Genomic DNA, 20330 nt, shown 5'->3' with positions numbered 1-20330 from the left:
CTGTCACTCCCCGATAGGGTGGCATTCCCACATGGGCCGGCACTCTGTGTGGGCCAGCTCACTGCGTGGGCCAGCTTGCCCTCACCAGGAGGCCCTGGGGCATCGAACCCTGGACCTCCTACATGGTAGACGGGAGTCCAGTTGGTTGAGCCACGTCCGTTTCCCGGCATTATCATTTTGACAAGGTCATAGACAAGATAAAGCATCCTGTGGTTTTAATTACGAAAGGGATTGTTTTTCAGATCTAATTTTTAAAAAATTAATTGCTTGTTCTGACAAGCATTGCTCACTTTGTCTAGGAGTGTATCTTATTGGTTTTATGTATCAGGGATAGCAAGCCTTTGTCCATTATAAATGTTCTTCTTTCTTTGAAATCTGCATTTTAATTTTGTTGTAAAATTGTTTACCTTAACGAGGAGGAGGACTATATTTTAGTGGTAAACGAAGGAGAAAAAGAGCGCGAGAGGTGTGGCTCGGGGTAACAGCCCTGGGCAGGGTGGTGGGATAATGGCCGACCCCGAATCCAGCACCCGTGTCCTAATCCCTGGAACGTGTGCACGTGGCCTTACCTGGCCAAGGGCCTCTGTGGCGGTGATGGACGAAGGACCCTGGGATGGGGTTTCCTCAATTATCGGTGGGTCCTGACTACCATCACGAGGGGCCTTAGAAGTGGGGTGCTGGAGGGGCCAGCCTGGGAGAGAAGGCCATGTGACAATGGGAATAGAGCTTGGGGTGCAGCGGCCCAGAGCCCGGGATGGCCAGCAGCCCCCAGAGGCTGGAAAGGCCAGGCAGGATGCCCCGGGGCCTCCAGAAGGAACGGCCCTGCTGACACCCCGACTTCATCGGGAGAGACCTGGGCTTCTGGCCTCCGGAACTGGACATTTTAAACCACTAGGTGTGTGCTCGCGGGTTACAGCGGCCCAGGAAGCCGGCTCACCTGTGCTCGCACCTGCCCTGCACCACCTGTGCATCTCCGTGTCCGCCCCACAGGTGGTGTGTGCCACCTGCAGGGGCAGATGCTTAGGGACTGATCAGTTACCATCACTCGGGCTCAGAAAGCCAGTTTCAAGTCACATTCCATCACCCACTGCCAGAGCCAACAGGGTAGATCCTGGCAGGGGGAGGGGCCGCCGTGCCGCAAGAGCAGTTAGGGGATGACGGCCGTGCCGACCCCTTCCCGGGCCACGGCCCCCCTTGCTGGGGGCCATTTGAACTGGAAACGAGACCTGGTGAGGCCAGAGGGCCTTCTCCACAGCCTGCCCCCACACAGAGCCTTGGCCGTCGCCCTCACTCCCTGCGTCCTCCCACCTCGTCAGCTCCTGGCCGGGAGAATCCCGGGAGCCCTTCACGGGCAAGGGGTCGAAGGCCGGCCGCACGCCCCGAGCACACCGAGCACGGCGCACCTGGCACCTGGCGGCTGCAGGGGCTGGTGCGTTCCACGCTCCGACGTGCAAGGGGGGCACTCACCGGCTCGCGGCATCCGTGCTGGAGGGGGAGAGCCAGGCTCCGTCTGCCCACGAAGGGAGGGAGAGCGAGGGCAGCTGCGCCACTGGGCGGTGAGCAGGAGCAGCCATGGGCAGCGAGGAGCCAGGCAGGGTGGGTGCGCACATCGTCTAAAAGACGAAACCGCAGCCCAGCGCAGAGAAGCAGAAGAAGAAACAAAAAGCAAAGCAAAGATGGGCTGCTTGGGAGATTGGAGAGTTGGAGCTGGGACCTCCCCCAACAGTCTAGGAAGCTTCCCACTTCAAAGCAGGGAAATACTCATGACTCTTGTAGCTCAAAGAAGGACGCTGAGGCACAGAGAGGGTAAGCTGCCCGCTCAAGGCCACACAGCTGCTAAATGCTGGAGCAGGAATTCAGACCTGGGTGGGATGGCCCCAGTGCCTGAGGACAGCCACCGTCCTCGCCAGCCTCCTGAAAATGAACCTGCTCCGTGTCAGGAAGAGCAGACTCAGACATAGCCCGTGCTCTCCTGGACCGGTGCCCCACGGGGCTGATGTGTGGCCTGTGACCACGACAGGGGCGTCCCAGGGGTGGGAGCATTCCAAAATCCAGCTTCCACTGGCAGAGCAGGTAAGGGTCGGCCTGGGTGGGGCCCACGGCTCAGCTCACCCCAGCACCCAGCCCTCCAGGACCTGCCGTTCCGGTCGACGGGCTCTAAGTGGCAGCAGGGGACGTCCAGCCAGCCTCCCCCTGCCCGGGTCCCCGGGCACTAGGCTCACAGCCTGCTCCGCGCGTTTTCCCACGTGTCAGACGAACCTGCCGCTGTCTCTCTGGCTCGTTTGATGCGAACAGGCCAGGAACCTCTCCCCGCCCCCCCCAACCCCCCGCTTGCTGGCTGCGGAGACCACGCCTGCTTTCTCCTGTTGCTAAGTGGAGCGGAGCCCCCCCACTGCCCATACAAGCAAGGCCCCAGGCAAAGGGGTGGCACCGGGGAGTGCCCCACATCAGAACCCTCTGCGGGCACCCAAAGCTTGGCCGCGGCACACGAGCATCTGACCAACAATTCCGGGCCGTCCCTTCTACACGCCTTTCTCTACCAGTTGGTCCAGGAGGGGCCAGCCCCCCCACCATCATCAGAACGGGGACAGTTTAACATAAGGAACTGACGGTGACAGCAGGAGGGGCTTTCAGGGACCTGGAGAGAATTCCCCAGGGCTGAGGGACAGGACCCGGCGAAGGAGAACACCTGCCAGGGAGGACCGGGGCCGCGGGCAGAGCCGCTTGAGCCCCTGGACGGTGCGGCTTCCTGGGCTGCCCAGCAGAGCTTGCCCCTGGGAGGGCAGGAAGCCCCTCTGGAGCATAGGTGGACGAGGCCGGCGGGCAGGGGCGTGGAGGGCGCTGGGCACAGGCGCCCACTCATCTATGTCAGCGCCTGTGCGGGAGGGCCACAGCCAGCTGGTCGTCGGGCGGTGGCCAGGACCGCAAGCTGCCCTGGAGGCGAGCCCATCGGCTTGCAGGCCCCCATCACCCCCCCCACCCCCCCGGCAAGTGCGCAGAGGACAAAATGACAGCACGGGGTCCAAGACCCCCCAGAGCCCTCTCCGGGCCAACACCACACTCGCTGCAAAGGAGCCGCGTCTGCAGGGTCGGGCTGCCATGGCGGAGCCGGCACGCGGGGGAACAGGCGCCAAAGGCAACACACAGATAACCAGCACGCCCCGAGTATCCACGTGGACTTTACTGAGCAAGGGTAAGTGCGGTCCTCCCGAGGGGTGCCGGGAGGCGTCCCACTAAGTGTCAGGCGAGACTTTGGGCATTGTGGCTGCTGGGGTTCCCAGCACGACGAAGCAACGCTGTCTCACTCAGAAGTGCCCGGCTCACCCTCCTGCCCTTGGGCACGGCAGAGAGGAAACCGGCGGCATCTTCAGGTGTAAAGGCAGGTGGCGCAAACCCTCGGGGCTCGCCCCTGGGCAGGAGGATGCGCGGAGCGCTAGGACCGGCCACGTCCAGGTGCCGCCCGTCCGACAGAGGAGGGAGCCGAGGCCCGCAGAGGGCAGGGCTGGCCCAGCCCGGACACCCGGGGAGCCCCACCGCGGGATCGTCCTCTAGAAGACCCCCGGAAGCAGGCGGTAAGGCACCGCGGCGGTGTACCGCGCCCAGTCCCCGCCGTACTTGTTGGCGCAGCGGTGCTCATCCCGTAGGCAGCGGTGGGTCAGCAGGATGATCATGTAGATGACGTAGAAGTAGGGCAGGAGGTGGCCGCCGCCGCAGGCCAGGCAGTAGGCGAGGCAGCCCATGAGGTCGCCCGTGTAGTTGAAGTGGCGCGCCAGGCCCCAGAAGCCGGACGCCAGCAGCTTGCTGTGGTGCTTCTGCCCGTCGGCCGACGAGTACATGCACTCGATGACCTTGGGTTTCCGGCGCCAGATGAGGCAGCGCCCGTCCGTGCGGCGGAACAGGTCCTTCTGGTGGTTGGCCATCCGGAAGATGTAGTAGCCCAGCAGGCCCAGCAGCAGGACGCCCACGGCGTGGGGGGTCGAGAGCTGCACGGGGTGGTAGACCAGGTAGAGACCCTGCCGGGCAGAAAGGGAGAGGTTGAGCTGGTGCCGTGCCTCGGTTTCCACGCCTGTAAGTGGAACCACCTACCTCGGAGGGTTGCTGTGGAGATCAAACGAGTAAGGGCACAAATGTGGATACCATGTATAAATATATATATGTGTTGTGTGCATTGCTGATATGCAGTATGTGATGTAAAATAATAACACATAAAACTATGAAACATAAAAATACACATTTTATACAGAGAGTCTAAAACAATGCCTGGCAGAAGGGGTGTGAAGCTTCATCAGCGTCTCCGGGTGACTACAGTCTTGTGTCCAACTGGGATTATTATACACGGCTGCAGCTCTGTCCCTACCCGATAGAGGAGAAAGGTGGGAGAAACATCATCAATTCCCGGGGCAACGTGGGGAGCTTCAGCCGCCACAGCTCACAGCACCAACTACATCCTTGGGTCCTACTCACAACCAGCAAGGGAGAAAAGATAAGAAATCCCTAAACTGAAGGGAGAAACTGCACCCAGAATAAATACATCTAGCAAGGCAGATGTGGAAACACCAACAAAAAATTACAGTCCATACCAAGAAACAGGAAGAGGTGGCCCAATTAAAGGAACAAGATAAGCCGGCAGATGACATAAAGGAGTTGAGACAACTAATCTTAGATGTTTAAACAAATCTCCTTAATAAATTCAAGGAGATGGCTAAAGAAATTAAGGATATTAAGACATTGGATGGGCACAAAGAAGAATTTGAAAGCATATGGAGAAAAATAGCAGACCTTATTGGAATGAAAGGTGCAATAAATGAAATTAAAAATACACTGTAGGCATATAACAGCAGAGTTGAGGAAGCAGAAGAAAAGATCGGCAGGCTCGAAGACATGGCCTCCAAAAGCGAACAAACAAAAGAACAGATGAAGAAAAGAATGGAAAAAATTGAAAAAGGTCTCAGGGAACTAAATGACAGTAAGAGACGTGCAAACATACGTGTCATGGGTGTCCCAGAAGGAGAAGAGAAGGGAAAAGGGGCAGAAAGAATATTTGAAGAAATAATAGTATAGAACTTTCCAACCCTGTTGAAGGACATAGATATCCATGTCCAAGAAGCACAATGTACTTCCATCTGAATAAATCCAAATAGACCAACTCCAAGACACATACTAATTAGAATGTCAAATGCCAGAGACAAAGAGAGAATTCTGAGAGCAGCAAGAGAAAAGCAATGCATAACATATAAGGGATACCCAATAAGATTAAGTGCTGATTTCTCATCAGAAACCATGGAGGCAAGAAGGCAGTGGTATGATATATTTAAGATACTGCAGGAGAAAAACTACCAGCCAAGGATTTTATACCCAGCAAGATTATCTTTTAAAAATGAGGGCGAGATTAGAATATTTATAGATAAACAGAAACCGTGTTTATAACAAAAAAACAGCTTTGCAGGGAGAGAGGCCTGGAAGAGAATCTAGAAATGACAACTATATCAGTACAGCAACAAAAACTGTCAAATATAAAATGACAGACAAAACGCAACGATCAAAATGGATGAAATAAGAACTGCCTTTACAGTAATAACATTGAATGTTAATGGGTTAAACTCCCCAATTAAAATACACAGACTAGCAGAATGGAAAAGAAAATATAAGCCATCCATATGTTGTCTGCAAGAGACTCACCTTAGAGCCAAAGATACCAATAAATTGAAAATGAAAGGCTGGAAAAAGATACTCCATGCAGCAGTAACCAAAAAAAACCTGGGTAGCCATACTTATATCAGATGATACAGATTTTAAAAGCAACCCCTGGCACACAGGAGGGGCTGTGTGAGAAATCCAGCTACTGTCGCAAGCCAGTGGGCCCAGGCTGAGGCCAGCCAGGTGGGGGCACAGGTCCAGGAGGACCTCCGGGAGCTCCAGGACGTGCCGTTACTTGCAGCGCTGGGGTGCGCTCAGGACCGCGGGCTCCCTGCCCTTCCTTTGCTGTGAGTTCCAGGCTTTCCAGGGTTCCTTGCTCCTGAAGAGCCTCGCCAGCCCTCTCCCCACAACACCCCCCGCCTCTCCTGCACCTCCATCCTTCCTCAACGCCTCATGTACCAAATCCCATGCACTTGCACGATGGCACTGTCTGGCCACGCAGGCTGGCAGCTGCTAGCGCCAATCCCCGTTTCCTGCAGAGGGTGGGGCCTGGTCACGCGGGCCCCTGCCCTGTCCACGCACAATGGCCTCTGGTCCTGGCACTGGTCTAGGTGCGCTCAGTAGAGTGATAACACGGCAGCCGCCCCCTGTCCCCCGGCACGGCTGGGCAACAGGTGCCTGAGCTACTGGCCCTGGCCTGAGCCCTGCCCTCTCAGGCCCCTGCTCTGCCGAGCCCTCCAGCCTCCGGCCCGGCCAGTCTTCCTGCCACGCCTTGCGTCCGACATCGTGGCCATCCTGAACTCTCGGGGGAGCCTTAAATGCCCCCTCGGCCCTTCCCACCCCAACTTCCTCTCTTGCCTCTAAGATCCTGCACCTACCGTTGACAATCCTGCAACGTTCTCACCCAGCCCCATCTTACTAACTGCAGCGAGGGGCTAACCGGGGGCCGGCACCCACGCTGGACTGCACGTGCCTCGGCATTTCCCAGGCAACGTGAGCCCCGTGACGTGGTCACCCTGGCCTCCCCAGCCTGGGCCTGCTCCGTGTGGCCTGGTGATGGCTTTTGGAAGTACAAGTCAAACAAAGGAAAGCTCAGCCTCCAGGCACTAAGGTTTAAATAAGCACAGCCAGAAAGACCCCTTCCGGTTTCCTCCTTCGTGTCCTCTCCCCCAGGCCTTCCCCTCTTCCCAGGAGGCGCGAGCAGCCTCCCTTCTCCAGCTCCCACTGCCCCCCAGCCCTTTCGTGGGGAGCAGACCAGACAGCCCCGAGCTCAGAGTACATCGGGGCGTGCTGGCCAGTGCGTGCCCTCAGCCCACCTGCTCACCTGCAGCGTGTAGAGGTACGGCAGCCAGACGCAGTCCCCCCAGCCCAGGTACCAGCCAAAGTGGTCGTGGCAGATGTCGATGGTCTTCAGGTACCAGGTTTCATTCCAGAAGAAGTCCAGCACGTAGATGGCCTGCAGGACGGGAGGGGGTGCTGACCGATCACCAGGCCCCCCAGGCGGGAGCCCTCGCAAGACCCTACCCCAGCGGGGACCGTTCCCAGGCTCGTCTCACAGCACGCCACACCCCCACCCAGTTTGCAGTCTCAGAAAGGAAAAGGGGGGCCGATGGTGACACCCAGTGAGGCATCCCTGGGGAGGAGCCCTAAGGCGGGGGGCCCCGAGCAGACGCAGGAGGGGGTCTCAGCGGACAAGGACTCCCGAGGAGAAAACCCCCTTCTTTGTGGCCCACCAGGACATGCACCCCACCTGTCCCAGGATGGCAGGGTTGGGCTGGATGTGGGCCAGGGGCCTGCTCTTGCTGAATGGGTGGACTCACCCCCACTAGGCCCAGCGCCCTGGCCCCCGCCACCTCCAGTGCCCAGGTGGCCTCCCACGGGCGCACCTCCACAGCCTCCTGACCAGCACCCCCTCGCCCATGCCTGCCCCTCCCAGCCGGCTCACCCCTCGGTGGTCTGAGACCTCCTCCTTTCTGAAAACAAACACCCCCCACAGCTGCCGCTTAGCAGGTGATTGCAGGGAGGGGCTCAGTGCTTTTAAGACAAAGACCAAAATGTCACTGTGGCCCCTGCAGCCCAAACGAGGTGGTGTGCCCACCTCCAGCCTCGCCAGGCGCCCGGCTCTCTCTGCTTTGGACACAGGACCTTCCTCGGCCCAGACATCCCCCTACCACTGGGGCTTTGCACAGGCAGCTCCTCCCGCCCGGGACGCTCCCCCTTCAGCCGTGCCCAGCTCCATCTGCGTGTAATCCCCTTCCTGCGCCCAGCTGCGCCGCGTCTGCCTGTGCCCTCCCCAGGACACACAACAAGAGGTCTTCACCACGCGCTTGCCAGTGCACCGCCCAGGGACCATGCGGGACGGGCACACACAGCCTCCTAACAGGTGCACGTGGGTGGTGTGGATCTGCCCGGGACCCGCCCGGGCACGGCCCCCGCCAGGCACGGCCGGCTCACCTGCAGGACGTTGACCAGCACCATGGAGTTGGTCACTCGGCCGTGCAGCGCCTGCTGCTTGGCGGCGAAGGACAGGTTGATGAGCGTCCAGGCGACGATCCCGGGGCGCCCGTTGAAGAACATCTTGAAGTCAAACCACTTCCCGATGCAGGGGTTGAACTCGATGCCCATCATGTAGTTGTAAAAGAAATTGCCGGTGAATTTGCTGAAATACACAATTTTAAAAAGGAACATTCAGTCCCTGCTTCCGCGGAAACGGTGCTGAGCACGGGCCTGGGGTCCGAGGGCTCGGACGAGAGAGCCAGGGGTCTGCTGGGCGCTGCAAAGATGCGGGCGACCCACGGCAGCCTTGGCGCCAGCTGGCTGCCCCCTGCCCGCGTCGGCTCTCACTCTGCAGCTGCTGGGGCTTAGCAGGCGTCCTCAGGAAGAGGCACCCAATGCTTGCTCCGTGCCAGGGATGGCTGAGAATGTCACTTGAAGACACCCACCCCCACCCTGCTCCTCCTGGCTTCCCCAGGGCCCCCGCAGAGTGAGCCGTAAACCGACCAGACCAGCATGTCTTTCTGCAGCTCAAGGGGGCAGTTTGCAGCAGATTCACAGGCATTCAGGCCTCCCGTGGGCAAAGGCGCTGATCAACTGCCAAAGCGGAAAGCAACAGAAAGCACCTTGCTCAGAACAGGTGCCCGGGTTCCAGGGCCCACGCCTACCACCTGCTGGACAGGCTTTTTTTTTTTAAGCTTTGTTTTCCTTTATTTATCCTCCCTTCCCCAGATGGTTCTCTCTGTGTGCTCATCATTTGCTCGCCTTTTCCAGGAGGCACCAGGAACTGAACCCAGGATCTCCCATATGGGAGGTGAGTGCTCAACAGCTTGAGCCACAGCCACTCCCCGTGGGCTGCCGTGTCTGCTGGCCTGTGGCATCTGCTCGTTGCAGCGGCGGCAGCATCCAGCTTGGACAGGTTTCTTAGCCATTCACAGCCCCTGCTGCCTGACCCTGCAGCCACTCACGGGTGACCAGTCTCAGCTGACATCACCCATGCGGAGACCCTTTTCAGGTGTAACTTGTAGGTAAGCACGGAGGGAATTTCTGTGTTAGTTAGAAAAACAAATTTTGGGGTGCGCTTCCCTCCCGGGATATGTAGACTGAGGTGAAATATGCAAAGTCTACAACCGCTGCTGTGATTATAGAGCAGAGCAATGATTCCATGAGCCACAGCCTCAATTTATAAGCACACGAGCTACAAAGTACCACTATCCAAAGACATTACCCAAGGGCCTAGGTGTGTAAAAAGAAACAACCTTTGGGTTATTTTGGATCCTACAGACTGAAACTAAGCACCCCAGGAACAAGAATCTTGTTCAGAGCTAAAGCCCCACTGCCTGGAATGGTCACAGGAGGAGCCCAATCATTGAGGGATAGATGGATGGATGCATGTTTGGATGGGTGGGTGGCTGGCTGGCTGGGTTGGTAGATATGTGGATGGATAGGTGGATGGATGGGTCGATATCCAGATGGATGGATGGATGGATGGGTGGGTGGATATTCAGGTGGATGGATGGATGGATGGATGGATGCATGTTTGAGTGGGTGAGTGGCTGGCTGGCTTGCTGGGTTGGTAGATATTTGGATGGATGGGTGGATGGGTAGGTCGATATCCAGATGGATGGATGGATGGATGGGTGGGTGGGAGGATGGATGGATGGGTGGGTGGGTGGATGGATGGGTGGATGCATATTTGGGTGGGTAGGTGGGTGGGTGGCTGGCTGGCTGGTGGGATGGATATTTGGATGGATGGATGGATGGATGAATGGATGGATGGGTGGGTGGGTGGATGGATATTCAGGTGGATGGATGGATGCATGGATGGATGCATATTTGGATGAACGGATGGCTGGGTGGGTATTTGGATGGATGGAGGGTTGACCACTGGATTTCATTTTAGCTAACCAGCTCCCTGGGAAGCAGATACATTAAAACCATGGAGATAACAAGGTTCGTCATCATGATGCCTTTGGGCCACACTAGATACTCAAGGGAAAGAGGCGATGGGCTGCCTTTCCATTAGCCAGAATTTGTCTTTCCTGCTCCCTTGACAGGCCTACAATAAAGGACTTGGCCACAAAACACAGATTTAGCCCCCTCAGCTGAATTCTTTCTAAAGCAGAAGAAGCCACCCAGCCATTCAGAAAGGGTGTTCCCCGAAGTCAAACACAGTTCATCTACCTCCTTCAAGGATTCTTGATCCTTGACCCCTTACAATCTCCTACCCAAACTAACAGGAAAAGCAAGGGGTGGGATCACCAACCTTTCATTTCAAGCTTGCCTGAGTTCTAAAGAACGTACCAGTCTTTGGCATTGGTGGGGAAAAAGTAGCCCTTGATCATTGCGAAAGTGGAAACAGCATAGCCGAGGATGTTGGCACACCACAGCAGAGGTATCCAGTTGTCAAAGATGATGGTGGGCGAGAACCAGGAGAAGACAAGGGCATTTGCAAACCACAGAAGATGTGTGATGAGCCAGGCCTGCAGGCCGTTGATTTCATACTTGTTTATAACCCCTGCAAAAGGACGGTTTAAAAATCAAATCATTTGTCCCATGGTCTACACGCCTGGCTCAGGCCCTACTTGCTTTCTGGGTCTCTCTGGCTGCAGGTCCTCGTCCAGGGCACACGGTGCCATCCCTAAAAAAGCTGGCTGGTTCCTGCTAGAATTCGAGGCCCTCAGGCCAAAATGCCAGAGCAGGCGCCTCACCCCTTAGTGGAGAACTAACTGCTGCTTTTGCTAGTTCCTTGGAATGGGGAAAGAATGACCCGCTTGGCTCTGAGCCTCCCCAAGGGACCACAACTGGGTAAGCGATGCGCAGCAAGTTAGCGACGCTGGGGCTGAGTGGAGGCAGAGGCCAAAGGAGGGGCCCCTCTGCCGCCCCACACTCTCCCTGTCATGCTTGGGACTGGCCTGTAGCAGCTGAGCTCCTCGCACGTTCCCAGCAGCTGCGATGAATGGACGGGCAAGGCAGCTCCCCTGCCCCCTAAAGCAAAGCCTCCGTGGTGGAAACCGCTGGCGGGAACGTGCAGGTCCCCTGGGGAAGCGCTCCGTTAGCCTGGCTGCGTCCGCCAGCTGCGGGGCTGGGGAAGGGGCTAGGTGACGTTCCAGCCCTCTTTCTTGAGGAAAGTGACTTCCAACCTTGCATCTGGCTCAGGTTCAATTATCTCAGGGCTTGGGCCACTAACATTTCTAAGCAAAATTAATTTTTATTTTTCAATGAGCAGAGGGAGGGTCGGGCACCAGGAGGTAACGCGGCCACGGCACGGCTGGTGTCCTGGCCAACCAGCATCGGCGCGAGAAGCCGTGAGCCCTAGGGCAGGAAGCAGGCAACGGACACGCGCTCAGCGCCGGGGGCTTACCTGCTGGAGTCAGGGCCCCCTCTTGAACTCCTCCGACATAGCCTGGCAGGATCTTGTGGCAGACGTCGGGAAGCAGCACGTACAAGGCCACCTGCGAGGCAGAAACGTGCTAAGCCAAGAGACTTAGACTAAGACCAAGAAACCGGGGCTTCATGGCCCGGGATGACAAACTGAAGAGACCGTAAAGGGTTAATGCAAGACCCTGTTATCATGGCAGTATGAGCCAGATTTTCATTCCAGGAGAATTCTCTGCTTCTGAGAGCATGGTGGCTTGGAACGAGGTACCCCAGAAAATCACGTTCTTCATCTTAATCCACTCCCGTGGGGGTAAGCCCTTGTAAATCGGACCTTTCAATGAGGTCACTTAGTTACGGTGTGGCCCAACCCAGTCAGGATGGGTCTTTATTACTAGAGGTCGTACAGGGAAAGGCACAGAGAGAAGCTCTGGGAGTGCTGGGGAATCCGGAAGAGAAAGGAGCCAGAAGCTGCCACGTGCACTGTCACGTGGCAGAAAAGCCAAGCACTGAGCATGCTCGGCAGCCGGCCCCAGAACGCCTCTCGGATGACACCTTGATTTTGGACTTCTGGCCTCAAAGCCATGAACCAATAAATCCCTGTAGCTTAAGCCAACCCACTGCATGGGATGTGCTTTGGCAGGCAGGAAACTGAAACAGGAGTTTTGACTGCAGGATCCCTTTTCCCCTTTCAGAAGGGAGGAGCGAACAAAGAACTCATTCGCTGTTTAAAGCACCGAAGCATTCTCCACGCGGTGGCCTTCCCCCAGGGAACTCACTCGTGGTGCTCAGGCTAATGTGTCCCTCGGCCAGGAAATCCCAGGAAATCGTACCCTGTGGTTTGGTGGAGCAAGCACTGGGCTAACTGTGATAAAGGATATTTATGGACTTTAGTCACCAGTGACTTTACTACATAGATAGCTGATTACAATTACATCAGTCAGGGAGATTGCCATCAGCAATGAGTGATGCTTAACCCAATCAGTTGAATGCCTTAAAAGGGAAAGTGATTCCAGCAATCAGGGAGACTATCCCAGCTTTTGTTTGGACAGCCAACGTCTCCCTGAAACTCTCAAGGACCTTCACTGGACTTTCACTGGAGCTCCTGGTTTGCAGGCTGCCTGCGGAACCTGGAGGCTTGTGTGTCCCCATGGTCACGTGACAGACTCTTACGAAATCTCTTACTATTGACAGATAGCTCTTGCTGATTCTGCTTCTCTAAAGAACCTTGATTAATACACTTGTCATTCCTAGCCACCTGCCATTTGTTAAAAAATCGAGATATAATTCACATACCACAAAATTCACATTTTCAAAACATATGTTCAGTGGTTTTTACCATATTCACAAGGTTGTACAACCATCACCACTAATTCCAGAACCTTTTCATCACCTTAAAAGAAGCCCCGTACTTGTCAGCACTCACACCCCTCTCCCTCCTCAGCCCCTGGCATCCACTCCTCTCCTCTCCGTCTCTAGGGATTTGCCTGCTGCGGACATTTCACATAAATGGAATCGTACATGTCCTTTTGCATTTGGCTTCCTTCGCGAAGCATGTTTTCAAGTGTCCTCCAGGTTGTAGCACATGTCAGTGCTTCATTTGCTTTTTAAGCCAAATAATATGCTGTCATAGGGATATGCTGCATTTTTTATACCCACTCATCAGATGATGGACATTTGGGTTGCTTCCACTTTTGGCCTATAGTGAATAAAGCTGTTCCTGTCCCTTTTTACCCAAACTTGACCTAGAAAGACCTGGAGAGCAGGGGATACGTAAGCCCAAAACCTAGACCCTGGAGAGAACTGGCTAACAGCAGGCCCGAGCCTCTTGCTCCACGGAGGAAAGCCTGGTTTGCCCTCACCCAGCGCTTTTCCCTGGAAACATCCAGGGGTGGGTGGGAAACACCTTCCTTGGTGAACGGCCCCTGCACAGGAGGCCCCAGGACGTCCCTGGCCAGGCCCGCAGGACGAGCCGCTGGGAGACCCAGGCCCGGCCCTGCTCCGTGGGGCCTCTCGCACCCAGGGTCCCTCTGGGGCTGTGACTCCGTTCCGTTCCCATGGGCCGTTGTCTGACGATTCCTATCGAGTCAGGGGCTTCCCGTGCCCACCCAGGGGGTCCTGCCCCTAGTGCTCGGCCTGCACCCAGCAGAGACGTGCCTGACGCTGTCACACTGGCGGGCAGTGCCACCGCCCCGAATCTGGCGGCCACGCCAAGCACATCCAAGTCCCCACTGTCCCTGGGGAGCATGACTGCCAACCCAAACTCAGCGTCCCATTTCCCAGCAGGAGGGGCCGCTCTGCGCCCGGGGTGCCCGCCGCGACGGTGGGGAGGCCTCACCTGGAAGGCGACCCACGCAGCGTAGATCCGGGCTGCCTGCATTGTCAGCGGGGGGGTCCTGGCCCAGATGTCAGAGAGGTGGGTGCGCCCGGTGACGACGTCCACCACGGGGGCAGCCAGAGAGCAGCTGTACTGGTCACACGCCATGATGAAGAAGTACACGATGAAGGGCGCGAAAAGCAGCAGGAAGGTGACGCTCGCCAAGGAAAACCAGTCCACCTCCCTGGAGGGGACACGGCAGGCAGTCAGGGGGTGTCCGTCCCCCTGGCCTCACGCAAGCCTTCCTGGGGACCTCGCTAACACGCACGGCTCACGGGCACGGAGCCCGTGGCTCGAGCCCGCCAGCACCTCGTGGTGCACAGCACAAAGCCCGCCCCACCGCCTGGACAAGCCGCTCAGGTGAGTGCCCTTCCAGAACCAACCCGGCCGTGTGGCAGGGCCCCCCCAGAAACCCGCCAAGGCCCCCCCAGGAACCCGCCAAGGCCAGCGGCTTCCCTGGTTCCAGGCAGGGCGAACCCTCACCCGCAACCAAGTTCCCCAGTTCTCTAAGGTGGGACAAGCACAGCCGCCCTTTATTTTATAAACCACGTCCTTGCTACGTTATTTGGTAGCTATAGCCTTGAATCTCTTCTTCCTCTTTAAAAAAATTTTCCCTGCTTTATAAAATGGGAAACGGGTAATATTCTGTTCATCTTAACAATAAAATAAATTTCAACTGGTACATTCACTCCCCACGGCCGGACACCTCTTATGGAGATCCCCCACTTCCTTTACATCTGGGAAGATGGGTGGGGGTCCCTACCAGGCACGGCCCCACTGCCCGTGAGACGGGGCCTCGCCGTTGGCGACGCTGCTCGGACTCCTGGTTTTGGGAGCGCTGGGCCGGGATCTCGCAGCCATCAGGCCCTGGGGAAAGGAGAGCAGCCCTTCAGGTCTCGGAGGCTACCCGCAGCCTGATCGCCCGTTGCCGTCATGGGGCCCCGCGGTGGCCCCTTCCAGGCCCTCTCTGGACCTTGAGCCGAGAAGCCGAGCCCAGACAGGGTAGAGAGCTCAGTCTATTTCCCAGAACCGGCGACGCCCCCCTCCTGCTCTGGCTTGTCTCAATTCCCATCTTAGCCACGATTAACTGTTCAATTCCATGGCCCCAACGCCATTCGCCGTATTGTGCTACCCACATCGCCATCCATCCCAAAACTCCAGCGATGGCCCCTTCTCCCTCCCCCTGCCCCTGAGACCCTCTATCTCCCCCACGGACTTGCTTCTTCTAGATCCAGCACCCGAGTGGACCCACGCAGCGCGTGCCCTTCCACCTAGCACAGTGTCGTAACATTCAGCCGAAGGTTTTACAGCTGCACGCTGCTCCACGGGGTGGACGCGCCACATGCTTGGAACACTCTCGCAGATTGCCTCAGCGGGGGTCTCGTGGGAAATGTCCACCCCGGGCGAGACTTCCCTGACGGCTCTAAAGCCACTGCTGTCCAGGCTCCCACCCCCAGGCACTCTACCTTTTCATTTTCTTAGTAATTCTTACCACCACCTGGAATTGTTTCAGCTGCATGCAGGTTTACTGCCTGCCTGCCCCATGGGCAGGTGAGGCCCCCAACGCCAGGGCTCCCACCCCAGCCACCTCTCTCCTACCAGTGCCTGAAACACCACCTACAAGGTGTTCAATCGATCACCGACCTACGAAAAAAGAATTTCTCTAAGGACCTCATGGCTATAACCATGAGGAAGGGAAGCAGGTGTGGCTCAAGCAACTGAGCTCCCGCCTACCACAGGGGAGGTCCTGGGTTCAGTTCCCGGTATCTCCTAAAGACAAGCAAGACAATGAGCTGATGGGACAGGCAGGCACTGTGCAGTGATGCAACAATATGACACAACAAGAGACACAAGGAAAACATCATGAGAGACACAACAAAACAGCGAGCGGGGGTGGCTCAGGCAATTAGGCACCTCTCTCCCACATCGGGTTGGGTTGTTGGCGCCTCCAACAGACAGACACAGCAAAACCACGAGAGGGTAGAGAGAAATAAATAAATAAATCTTAAAAAAAACAAAAACAAACATAAGGAAGCTGGGTGTCCCCTTTTCCAGAACAAGCTCATAATATTAATGTTATAAAAGTGGATAGAACAGACGATCTAGAAAGCTTTCAGAGAGAAAAACGAGGGTTAAGAATCATGCTAGCCTTGCTGTTCTCAACAGCAAACTGCATTCTGGAAGACAGTGATGAAAAACTATTAAAAATTCTGAGGGTAACTTTTTTCAACCTAGAATTCCAATTTCAGGTTAATTCTCCTTCATAAAGGAAGACGTGGGACCCAGGCTCCTGATTATCTAGGAGAGCTGCCCAGGGAAAAGGCAACGGCCAGTCCCAGGATGACAGCTGTGCAGCAGCCTCTGGGGTAACGGGTCCCCTGGTATTACATGAATGGTTATGGAGGGCGGGGGGGATGGAAATGGCAAATTTTGCTGTTTTGAGTGTTTAGAAAAATCAATACATTTTTGACAGCTGTTAATGACAGACGCACAGAAACTTTAGCAAACAGAAAAAGTGTGGCAACTGTTAATTCCAGGGGAAAAGGTCATACAGTGGGAAGAAAACGATTACGGTACATTATTTGGTTCAATGGTAAATAATAACAACTTTGCCATAACAATGTAAAAAACGTAAACACAATGACTATCGACTGACTACTGGATGTGTAAGGGGGACAAATCATTTAGAAATAAGTAGGTAAAAACAACCAAAGAGCAGGTGAAAGAATGACATGTTTGCTCCTGGGGTAGGGGGCCAATTTTTAATAAGCCCTTGAATGCTGAGTTTTTAAATGGGAGCATGAATCACTTTAATAAAAATTTACACTTATATGAAGAAACTTCTACGCTGAAAGTCATTTTCTTTACGATGTGTGAGAAGGACAGATGAGGCAGTGAATTTATGCACACAGGTTAGTTTATGGGGTGTCTTTCTCCACTTAGGCGTACAGAACTGAAGTGAGCAAGAGAGAGCTGCTCTACCTCAGGGTCACGGCCAGCTGGACTAGCCCGCTTGCTTCTGGCAGTCTCCCCGCCCCGTGCACTTCAGACCTTACCTCACTCTACCATTCCCCGTCCAAAGTCACCAACTCGGGCTCGCATCCCCAGTGCAAGCCTGTGCTCATCTTAAGTACTAATTCACACATCTGCCATGTAGAAAGTCTAAGTGGGCCTTGCCCCAAGTCACAGAGAAGCCAGAGTCCACCTACGTGCCACAGAGCCTGGCTGGCACCTGCGTCATCCTCGGATTAGCTACCACATTGTAAAAATGCAAACGAGCCAGGACATGCACAACTAAGAGTGGGAAAGCCACACGGAGAAAACCAAGAGGAGGAGACACATGCTGTAGTACAAAAACCAAACCAAGTAAACATTTCCAGCTTGTTGCAGGGCTCACTCACCCAGGAACCACGTATTTTGTCAGGAGCCTTGAGTTGTACCATAAACATTTGGCTAGGAGCACTATTTGGCTAGGAGCAGGGGAGGGCAAGGAGTTCTGAGTGTACTTTGTCTCCCCAGGCTCACTGCCAGCACTGGGAGCTGTCACACCTCCACTCTTTGAAAGCTGAAAAGGCACTGCATCTCCCAAGGTCAACGGTGGGAAGCCGCCTGCCCTAACCAAGGTCAAGGATGAGAAGCCGCCTACCTCCAGTCTCTTGTTAACGCTTTCACAGCCGAGTGAGCGTTTCCCGCTTGAGCTGGCTCTTTGAACTTTTTAGACTCTTACGTTCCCAAGGGTCTGCTTGACCCTTCTCCAACCGCTGAATTAGGTACTGTGGAGACAGAACGATGGTGAAGACACTCAAGGAGCTTCCGTTTCCAGCCTGAAGGCGGTCAAGAACCCAGTGCTGGAACCAGGGGGACGGGACTCGAGCTCGGCGCTCAGAGCTTCACAGGCCAGAAAGGTCCCTGTGGAGAGAGGCGATCCCATCACAGTGCTTCTCCCGGCACCGCATCGTACAAACACAAGGGTGGATGGAATGGAAGCCTTCGTGGAGACGAGCCTCGACAGTACAGGCAGATTTGGACCCAATGAGCGGCAATAGACTAAAAAGCAAGTTCTTTCTGGAGAGTCCCACTAAGTAGCTGCATAAGCACCTGAAGCACCCCTGAGAGGTGTCCCAGCTAAGCCTTCCCAAAGCTCACACATTCCCAGTGGAATATTCTGGAAGTCACCCAGATCCTAAGAACACAAGTGGCACAGAGAGCCTGGCTCCCAGTGGAATCTTCCTGAGTGTCTGGTCCACGCACATGGGGACCTGTGGCGGCGGTTGTTAAAGATGGATAAAGTCGGGGGAGAAAGAGGAACCAGGGAAGTGCATGGGGACTAGCTGGCTCCCCCCTCAGTTCCCTGCACTGGCTTTCCAGTCCCACAGGCCATGACTACAGGGACTCTCAAAAGTTCGCAGCGACATTTTGGCATCTTGGGGCTTTAGTAGTTGGGGGATGCATTAGAGACCCAAGTCAGGGGCAGGAGGGGGGAGGCAGGGGCCAGCACCGGGGTCAGCATCAGAGGCCAACCCATTGCCAATGTGTGCCCCCTCGGAATTCAAGCTGCGTCTCGGGCCCTCACTTGCACTGGCTAAGCCTCAGTTTCCTCCTCTGCACTGCCAGCAGCAGCTCTCTCAGATAATCGGGGCAGCCGGGAGGTCTAGGATTGGCAGAGAAGGCTGCAAAACCCATAGGCCTGGGGCCGACCGGGTGGCGCCCGCAGCAGGAAGCCAGAGTGTTCTGCGCTCCGGCCACAGCAGTCGCCCCTTACTTTCCATCGCCCGTCATGATTTCTGTGGGTCGGCAACTTGGGAAGGGACCGGCCCGGTGGCCTGGCTTGGGGAGCTGCAGGCAGCAGAGCCTGGAAGGTGGGAGGGGTACGTGGCGCCAGGCTGGGCACGCTGGCTCTGCAAGTGAGCTGGCCCGGCCTCCTCCCAGCAAGGCCGCCTCAGGGCCACCGGTGGGTTTCCAGGAGGCTCGGGCGCCAGCCAGGGTTCCCGCAAGCGCGGCCACGCGGGCTCACCTCCTGGACCCAGCCTGGAAGGCACGCGGCAGCCCTCCCGGCGCCTGCTGTTGGTTACCGGGACGGCAGGCCCACCTGCTTTCAAGGGACGGAGACCTGAACTCCACCTGTTACTGGAGCACCGAGCCCTCCAGAAGACGGGAGATGAGGGGTCTTTTGGCGTCATCTTTGGAAAGTACAAATCTGTCACAGGAGCCACGATTTATTTCACCTCTACCAAGTGCACCTGGGAGCTCATGGGCTTCACGGACCCTGAAGGGCGGCCATAACCTGCCCCACTTCACAGAAGAGGAGGCTGAGGAGGAAGCGGGTGGGACAAGTTGTTCAGGAGTCACACACACATACGGGGCCCAAAGGGGCCCCTGGGGGCTCCTCAGTGCTCCGGCACGCACGGGCCCTCCTTCCCTGCGAGCTCTGGGCCCTCCTCACCTGAGTGCTTGGGCCCTCCTCCCCTGCGCGCTCTAGCCCTTCCTCCCCTGCGAGCTCCGGGCCCTCCTCACCTGAGCGCTCCCACCCTCCTCCCCGGTGCTCCAGCCCCTCCTCACCTGAGCCCTCCCGCCTGTCTGGGCCCTCCTCAACTGAGCGCTCCCGCCCTCCTCCCCTGCAAGCTCTGGCCCCTCCTCACCTGAGCGCTCCCGCCCTCCTCCCCGCGCGCTCCAGCCCCTCCTCACCTGAGTGCTCGGGCCCTCCTCCCCTGTGCGCTCCGGCCCTCCTCCCCTGTGCGCTCCAGCCCCTCCTCCCCTGCGAGCTCTGGGCCCTCCCCCCTGCGAGCTCCGGGCCCTCCTCACCTGAGCGCTCCCACCCTCCTCCCCGCTCCCACCCTCCTCCCCGCGCGCTCCAGCCCCTCCTCACCTGAGCGCTCCCGCCCTCCTTCCCTGCGAGCTCGGGGCCCTCCTCACCTGCGCGAACCGCTCTGCATCCCTCGAGGCCCGGACCACCCCGGCCGCCGCCCGCGCAGCCTCGCGACCCCAGTCGCCGCGCAGTCCCCGCCCCCACGTGAGGTGGACGGGAGTCAGCCAATGCGCGGAGGGGCTCTGCCGCGGGCCGTCGTCCCTGCGCCGGATTGGCGGCCGCGCCCCGCCCCGCCCCTGAGCTGACTGCGGGACCACCGCGCGCGCCACTCGGAGGCGGCGGGCGCGAGATTGGCGGGGCCGAGCCCGCCCCCGCGTCCCCCGCCCGGCCCTGGTGCGCGGGGGCGCCGGAGCCCCGGGCGGGCGCCTGCAAAGTGCGGGGACTCGGGGCGAGCTGGCCCGGCCCCCGCCCCGGGCCGCCCCAGCTACAGCCTGCGGAGAGGGCCCCGCAGGGTTGGCTGCTGAGGGTGCCCCCAAGCCCCAGGAGCGGGGCGACGGGCCTCCCCGAGAGCATCTGGGTGGCTCATCCCGCTCTTCACTTGCTTTTCTTTTTTTTTAAACGTTTAACCCGTTTATGGAA

The 20330-nt window shown here is 57.1% G+C and overlaps 1 protein-coding gene across 7 annotated transcripts; it reads right to left on the bottom strand.

The window, feature by feature from the left end:
- Positions 1-3163: 3163 nt before the first annotated feature.
- On the bottom strand, positions 3164-19902 carry DHCR7 (7-dehydrocholesterol reductase). Of its 7 annotated transcripts, none has more exons than XM_071217911.1 (10): positions 19799-19896; positions 18975-19194; positions 17532-17658; positions 14649-14752; positions 13847-14069; positions 11495-11585; positions 10435-10648; positions 8092-8296; positions 6962-7093; positions 3164-4013 (listed from the first exon to the last, which is right to left on the bottom strand). In XM_071217911.1, the coding sequence occupies exons 4-10, from the start codon at positions 14744-14746 to the stop codon at positions 3549-3551; spliced, it is 1428 nt and encodes a 475-aa protein (XP_071074012.1). In that variant the 5' UTR covers positions 14747-14752; positions 17532-17658; positions 18975-19194; positions 19799-19896; the 3' UTR covers positions 3164-3548. The 7 variants fall into 7 exon arrangements, with proteins under 7 accessions (XP_071074012.1, XP_058160979.1, XP_058160977.1 ...); XM_058304996.2 differs by having other exon boundaries at positions 17532-17794; positions 19007-19194; XM_058304994.1 differs by lacking the exon at positions 18975-19194 and having other exon boundaries at positions 17532-17794; positions 19799-19902.
- Between the last annotated feature and the right edge of the window lie 428 nt (positions 19903-20330).

This window comes from Dasypus novemcinctus, chromosome 10 (genome assembly GCF_030445035.2).
Source record: "Dasypus novemcinctus isolate mDasNov1 chromosome 10, mDasNov1.1.hap2, whole genome shotgun sequence".
In the NCBI taxonomy this organism is placed as follows: Eukaryota; Metazoa; Chordata; class Mammalia; order Cingulata; family Dasypodidae; genus Dasypus; species Dasypus novemcinctus.
Note: the sequence above shows the minus strand (reverse complement) of the source record. Positions and strands in the feature narration are given on the sequence as shown.